This window comes from Microtus ochrogaster, unplaced genomic scaffold, assembly GCF_000317375.1.
Source record: "Microtus ochrogaster isolate Prairie Vole_2 unplaced genomic scaffold, MicOch1.0 UNK16, whole genome shotgun sequence".
In the NCBI taxonomy this organism is placed as follows: Eukaryota; Metazoa; Chordata; class Mammalia; order Rodentia; family Cricetidae; genus Microtus; species Microtus ochrogaster.
In genome coordinates, this window is record NW_004949114.1 from 4,731,830 (window position 1) to 4,739,694 (window position 7,865).

Consider the following 7,865-nt stretch of genomic DNA (forward strand, 5'->3'; position numbering starts at 1 on the left):
TTTTTTGGAGGTTGGGTTTCTCTGTGTGACAGCACTAGCTGTCCTGGAACTAGCTCTGTAGACCAGGCTGGCTTCGAACTCACAGAGATCTGCCTGCTTCTGCCTCCAGAGTGCTGGGATTAAAGGTGGAGGTGGCACCTTCCTTCCTTCCTTCCTTCCTTCCTTCCTTCCTTCCTTCCTTCCTTCCTTCTTTCCTTCCTTCCTTCTTTCCTTCCTTCCTTCCTTTCCTTATTTTCAAGTGAGTCTGGAAAACACCTGTAATGGAACACAAAACCAAAATTAAAATACATTCCTATTTCTTTAGGCTGTCTAAAATTGTCTCTTTTGTCTTTCATTATTATATTATTGAAACTACATTTTTTAATGAGCCTCTAGGACTACTTTAGGAAAGTGAATTTCCTCGATACAGAGGTTTACCACTAAATCTGCATTTTTTTTTTTTTTGCTTGGCAGCTTCCTGGTTGGGGACGATGGCAATGTGTACGAAGGTGTCGGTTGGCATGTCCGAGGCTTGCATGCTCCAGGCTACAGTAATGTCTCCCTGGGCATTGCCTTCTTCGGCAGTAAAATAGGTAATGGTCATCCCTCCAGACTCAGAAGGTGCCTGCACCCTTAATTCACCTCTTCCCTCCACAGTCACATCTTTTAGCCTGCCTTGTAGGTACCATCTCTGATATACCTGTCTCTGGAAATCCTTCCTGCAGTGGAGCTCTGTGAGATGCAGCTTGTCCTCTTCTGGTCTATTCTTGCTAATATATTGCTGCAGTTGCCTTGGGCGTTGGGTTCACAGTTATGGTCAATGGAATCTGAATCATCCTACCATTGATATTTTAGTTGCCAGAGGCAAACAGCATGGATTATTTCTTCTTCAGTATCTTTGTTGATAGAGACAAAAAAGAGGTTAGCAGGCAAAGTTGGAGTCGGGAGTTTTTGACCATCCACTTCCAAGCGGAGCAGAACAGAGCAGGGGTGGTGTTGAAGGCTAACATCAGTGAGAGCTAGCCACCCACAGCTGTTCTTTATTGGGGATCTTCATAGCAAGTGTTATAGGGAGGTTCAGCAAGAATTATATGGGTTAACGGATAGAAAAGAGTTTAAGGCGTGCCTGATCCTGCAGTTACTCAGTAAATACCATCACCCTTTCCCACAGGTTAGGGTCCTTCTGACTTGGTCAAGCAAGTCTCTCCCCATGTATCTTTCAGCTGATTTTTAACCTTTATTTAAAGGCAGAATAAATAGTCTCAGTTTGGCCCTTAGAAGAGGTTCCTAGTTTTGGTTGCCTGGAGTTCTGACCAAGTAGTTTTTCTCTCTCAGGCTTTCTGTCTGTCTTTTCTCTTCCCGTCTACCAGTCACTCACAGGAGGTGTCTCGGCCCTCCCTGTTGCTGCTGTCCGGGTTGGAGTTCCTCCTGACAGGTTTTCCTTCATGTTACTCTCACGAAGGCAACAGCCCCACTCCTGATGCTTTATCAGCTGCAGAGGACCTGATCAACCATGCCGTCCAGAATGGCTACCTGTCACCCCAGTACATCCAGCCGCTGCTCTTAAAAGAAGAAACCTGCTTGATTCCTCAACATTCAGAGATGCCCAAGAAAGGTAAGGCCTTCAGCCCAGTCCACATGTCTGTACACTGCCCCGACTGCATGTGGGAGAGTTTTCCTGATAGGCTCCCAAGGGTTTCTTGGGCCAAGAACATTTCATGTGTCACAGCTATGAAATCAGGGAAGTTATTAGTACTTTTTTGTCAGTGAGGACTTAATCAGGGCTTGGACATGCTGGGCGGGCACTCCACTACTGAATGACATCCCTAGTAGTCAGAGAAGTTAAGGACCATGTTTTCCTTGGCCTCTCCATCCTTCCAGACAATGTGGTGTTGTCACAGACCCATTCTTGCCACAAATATATGTGTACTCATGTTTCTTCTGAGTCTACAAGAAGCATGAAGCTTTCAGATTTATTGTACATCTGTGAAAAAAGTCAGACAAAACTCTCTCCATGAAGGAACCCATGCTTCAGTGAGGAAAGTAAGAGCATGAACAAGCAACAGATGAAGTGTGTTAGAAAGTGTGGAAGGGAGAGGGGGAAGTAGGGTGTGGAATGGAGTAGACGTAGTCACATATTGTGAGAATACACACCCCACCCCCACCCCCACTCATCCCCACCCACATACACACCCACACATACACCCCCACACCCACATACACATACCCACTCACCCTGCACACTCACACACCCACACACACTCACACACTCAATACATCCCCACCCACTCATCCACCCACACACTCACACACCCATACCCCCCACCCCCCACTCACCCCCACACCTCCACACAGTTACCCACACACACTCACCACACACCCACACACACCTGCACACATTCACTCTGACACCCCCTACACCCACAGCCACCTACACTCATTCACCACACACACCCATAGCCACCCCCACACACCCCCACACACACACAGCCACCCACACTCATTCGCCGCACACACCCACACCCACACACAGCCACCCACCCACACACACCCACACCCACCCCCCCACACACACCCATACTCCCACCCCTACCCACTTACTCACCCCCACACCTCCACACACACTCACCACACACCCACACTCATTCACCACACACACCCACCCACACTCATTTGCCACCCACACCCACACCCACCCACATACACACACACACATACTCACCCCCACCTTTCCAAAACCAGCCACCTTTTCCATGACTGTGGTGCTTAGAAAAATTTGAATATACAGGCAATGCTGATATGAGAATGACTATTCTAAGAAACAAAATAATGAAAATAATGTACTAGCTTGGAAAGAATGGTCAGTAAATTAAATCCAATCAAATTAATTAACACTTTTAGCAGCTTAGCTTTCTGCTAACACAGCCTTTCTCTCTGATCCAGTGATATTTAAAAATTTTTTTTTTGAAATTATAAATCTCTAAATAAAAATTTTCTTACTTTTGAGCTGGTAGTATTTTTCTTTTTTATATTTCCACCTTATTCATTTATTTATTTTAAGACAATATTTTCTCATTTTACATACCAAGCCCAGTTCCCATTCCCTCCCCTCCTCCCCCTACCTAACCTCGCACCCACCTCACCCCATCCTCTCCTCAGAGGGGGTAAGGCTTTCTTCCCATGGAGAGTCAAGAAAGTCTGACACATCACCTGGCCTTTCCAAACTCCTACCAAGTCACACGCAGAGCACTGGCGAGAGACTGGTGTGAACTGGCCTTTGGCTGTTTCTTGGTTCACAAGTGTACCAAGCAAATTTTCATCCCCTTGGTTTTTTATTTTACCGCAGCATGCCCCAGTATCACCCCACGGTCTGCGTGGGAAGCCAGAGAGACACACTGCTCTCAGATGAACCTGCCAGCCAAATTCGTCATCATCATCCACACCGCGGGGAGGAGCTGTAATGAGTCCATGGACTGCTTGACTCGTGTCAGAGACATACAGTCTTTTCACATAGACCATCAAGACTTCTGCGACATTGCATATCAGTAAGTGGGAGATGGCCCTGTGGCTCCAGCGTGGTGGAGGGCAAAGCTGCGGGAGCCCAGGTGTCTTACACGGGCCCCACACCTTATTCTCGTGAGAATCTGAACTGGGTAACATTCAGGTCACAGTTTGGGCTACCTGACCTCTCAGGCATGGTCTCCAGTCCTTCCAGATCAGAAAGACTGAAAATACTGCAGAAGGGGTGGTGGGAAAGCATGGTGGGCAGAGTAGGGGTGTGCCGTCTTAGGTACCCTGTCCTAACCAATAAGGGGTGACGGTCCTGGCCAGCTCCAGCTTGTTCTCGCTGATGTTAGAGCCTTGCTAATCTTCTGCTGCTCACCACACAGCACTTTTAACCAAGCCCTCTGGGCTCCTGTCTCATCTCTACAGTAGGGAGTACATTTCCTGTTTGAAGACAGGGAGTGAGATTATTCTCTCATGGTTCCTTTCGTGCCAGGATTAAATTAAAGAAACATTATTAATCTAATGAGATACAGAAGACATTTGGGAGATGCCTGTGCTGTCACAGGTGGGACTCAGGGTTAGAACACAAGGGACCTCAGTTATTTGTCCAGGACTTACACAACGAATCTTGTGACTGGTCTCAGATGGATTTACTTCTGCAGTGTGCCACTGATGTTCTAGCTGTATCGGCCCCCATCTCTTCTTAAGGGCAGCCCCTGTATGTAGGAGAGAACATGCTTCATTTTCCAGGACTTTTTGTAGTCTTGCTATGGTCACAGCAGGTAATAGGGAACTGACTACAAACTTGGAAATCACAAACTGGAAAACACCAGGTGTGCTGATTCTTGTTCCTCAACTTGTAAACCTATGGTGGAATCTGCCCACCTCTGTGTGTGGTGTGCTGTTACCAACACTAACATGGCTGTAACTGGGTGAGGCTCCCACTCATGTCTCAACTAACTTTGTAACTAGCATTTATTGGGTGCCTACTCTGTCTAACACTAGGCAAGACTGATATGGTCCCTTCTCTTGTGGGCTTGAGAAAAACAATAAACAGATAATTACAACGCGAATGTCAAGCCCAGTGTTGGAAGGAGATCAGGGCACAGGGAAGATGAGCCCGGAAGTCTTTGGAGGAAAGAAAGGTGTCAGAGAAGAACTAATGAAGAGGGGCATCTTTATTGGCACATGAATAAGGTGTAGGGGTTGGTTGGCAAATAAGAAGTAGTCTAGTTAAAGAAGAATAACATATTCAAAAGCTTGGGCTATAGACAGAGCGTGTGTCTTTGAGGAAACAGAACATGCCCCACTCAAACCTGAAACTGGATTTCCGAGAGAAGGGTAGTGAGGTAGGGTCTGTAGGAACCCAACCACTATGTGGATCTTGTAAGTAAAACTGAAAACTGGCTTTGTGTGACGGTGGACTGGAGAGTGTTTGGAAAGTCACACCCTTTCATGTTGTGCCACATGCATGCCTGGTGCCTGCAGAGGTCAGGAGAGGGTGTTGGACCCCCTGTTACTGGGGTTACAGATGGTTGTGAGCCACTCTGTGGGTGCTGGTAACCAAACCCGTGTCTGGTCAAGAGCATCAAACACTCTCAAGTGTGAAACCCTCACCCCAGCCTCCTGGGTATGACTTTAAGAGTATGTTGGATGGAGGGAAAACTCTAAACAGGGTGCTGTTATAGTAATCCCAGGCGGAGCTGGATAGCGACAGTTGGACAGGAGCAGTGGGGAAGTAAGAAACTTTGCTAAAAAACGTAATTGATGAGTGATGGGTAGTAGTTGAACGGGGCCAGGAGAGGGAAATGTTGGATTTAGGATGACACCTCATTTTCTGGCTGCAGAAAATGCAAAAGGCAACTAGTCTCTTCGACATGTTGGCTTTTATAGCTAGTAGTTTAGAATGTGGGAGGGGATGATGGTTTAGTCTGGGTGAATGCTCTCAGTGGAAGGAGAGAAGAGCTAGGTCGGGGTCCTAAGGAGGAAGCACAGGGCTCTGAGAAGCACAATGGCTAAGGAAGGTAGGCGAGATGCGCTGGGACGGAGGCACAGTTCAGAGCCGTGCTTTTGCTCCTGACTCCTGCGCACTGGCACATACAGGACATGCAGCAGTATGCGATAAATGAATGCATGGAAGGACAGATTAGTGTCGGAAGGGATGACTGAAGAAACTTGTGCTCCTCAGACTTTCTTGTTTCCTTTTACCCAATCCTAGCTTTCTAGTGGGCCAGGATGGTGGAGTGTATGAAGGAGTTGGCTGGAATATCGAAGGCTCTCACACCTATGGCTACAATGACATTGCTTTAGGAATTGCCTTCATGGGAAACTTTGTAGGTAAGGCATAAACAGGGCAGAGGGTTCTGCCTAATGAGATATCATGTGGAACATTCAGGAAACACCGGGCAGATGGGGACAGCATTGTGACACCAGAAGTACCTGGTAGCATCAACAGGATATTTTAGAAAACCCTCAGTAAAGAATGACTGCTACTAGGAGCGGCTCCCAAAGAGAATATTTGTCTCCAATTCGCCCACATCCGCCCCAGACTATCCCACTTTATGTCCATACCCAAGGCAAGCCTGGAGAAAAAAAAAATATCTTTTGAAAACTTTGGTATCTTTATGTCTCAAGTGGGAAATGTGTGTCCTTCCTCAGTAACCATGGCAATGATGTTGGGATGCAGCATTGCCTGTGATGGCAAAGCAGAGGATAACCCCACGGGCTGTGTCTGTTCCGGACATACTGAGAAACTGTGCCATCCTCCATGTTATATTCCAGGGCACTTCTGAATTTTCTAAAGAAATTTTGGCCAGATGGAATTAGGAAACCAAATAGTTTTGCCTTGCTTTATGCCTAATTAATTGTTGGTAATTGTGGGACAGGCTAGGGTGGGAGATGGGGAGACTGGCATCTGGGTGCCTTTCACTGCCACAGCCAAGCCGCTTTGAGATCTTAATGATTATGGGTAAATGTGTTTTGCAGAACAGCCACCAAATGCAGCTGCCCTGAAAGCTGCCCAGGACTTGATCCAGTGTGCCGTGGCAGAGGGGTACCTGATTCCCGACTATCTGCTAATGGGCCACAGTGATGTGTCCAACATCCTGTCCCCTGGACAGGCACTGTATGACATCATCAGGAAATGGCCTCACTTCAAGCACTAAGAGAGGCCTCAATCCCATCTGAGGATGCTCTTGGTCCTGATGGGTACCCGTCCTTACCTCCCACCTTGGCTTGGCACCTCTGTCACCTCCTCTTTTCACTGTTTCTCTTAGTTCCCCCTTCTTGCATCTCAATTACAGCATCTTCTCTTATTGACACCCTCTAATGTCTCCCAAGCTTTGCACTTACTGTTCTCAGGGTCTGGGTGCTGCTTCCTCTGTTCAACTTCCTCTCCAAAGGACGCCCACCTGCTCAGCCAGTGAGGCTGTTTCCCTTGTTATCTGTCCCTTGTCTTGTATGCAGCCATCCATGGTCTGTCTGGCAGCTCCAATGCTCATCCATAGCCCAGCCCTCCTGCACATACCCGACTTGTACATGTTTGAATACGCATTGAAGGGCTGAGATTCCCCTCAGACATATCTATTTTCCCCTGAGTTGTATTTTCCAGGACAGCAGCTGACATTTCTTTGTTACTACATATCCCATGACAGTTCCTGAGCTGAGACTGATACATTGCATGCTACAGATGTTTGATGTAAAAACAAAAACAAACAAAAAACACAAAAAACCTGGATGAAAGAGCTGATCCCAGTCCCTTCCCGCCCGCCCACTTTCTTCATCACTGCCCTGCTCGACAGGTCCAGCAGTCTACTGGCCCCTCCAGGAGGCACAAGTTGGCTGCGGTGTCCTGTCTCCAGTCTTCTATGCCTTGTCCACAAAGTACTCCGAAGACCAACCAAGCAGAGCTGCGTTCAGAGGTGCTGCTGTTCAGTGTCTGTGGTTGCCTGGGCCTGGCTGGGCCCTGCTGAGCTGAGAGAGGGCTCAGCATTTGTATCCTGCAGCACCCCATCCAGCTCCTCCCTCCCAGAGGACAGCCCCCTTCCCCATTGCTGTTCCAAGGATGTACACAGGCTGGTTCTTGCTGTATTGGACACAAAGAGAAGGATGCATGAGCATGTTTCCCCATCTGTGAAGGCTCCTTTGGTGCCCAGGTTAGGCTTTTAGAGTGTTTACGCATCTCTTGCAACACAGTGAGCCTTTCCAACCTCACGTTTACTCAAGCCTTTGCTTTTCACAGACTCTTGCCCTTGGATGTCATTAGATTGTCTCTGTTCAATCTAATTGTCATTTTCCCAAAGGCCTCCTGGGCATGTTATCAGGAGAAGGAATGATTTGTTCAGTAGTTCAGGCTGTTTCTAATTTACACACAGTCTCTG

At 47.6% G+C, this 7,865-nt stretch overlaps 1 protein-coding gene across 1 annotated transcript in view; it reads left to right on the forward strand.

Annotated features, from left to right (window-relative positions):
- The window catches only part of LOC101998468 (peptidoglycan recognition protein 3), a 10,377-nt gene extending 3,727 nt beyond the window's left edge, over positions 1-6,650 (forward strand). Inside the window, exons 3-7 of the mRNA XM_005367266.1 lie at positions 454-572; positions 1,442-1,594; positions 3,326-3,524; positions 5,705-5,823; positions 6,472-6,650. Coding sequence (XP_005367323.1) covers positions 454-572; positions 1,442-1,594; positions 3,326-3,524; positions 5,705-5,823; positions 6,472-6,650 — 769 coding nt within the window. The remainder of the gene's footprint in view (positions 1-453; positions 573-1,441; positions 1,595-3,325; positions 3,525-5,704; positions 5,824-6,471) is intronic.
- Positions 6,651-7,865: the final 1,215 nt, after the last annotated feature.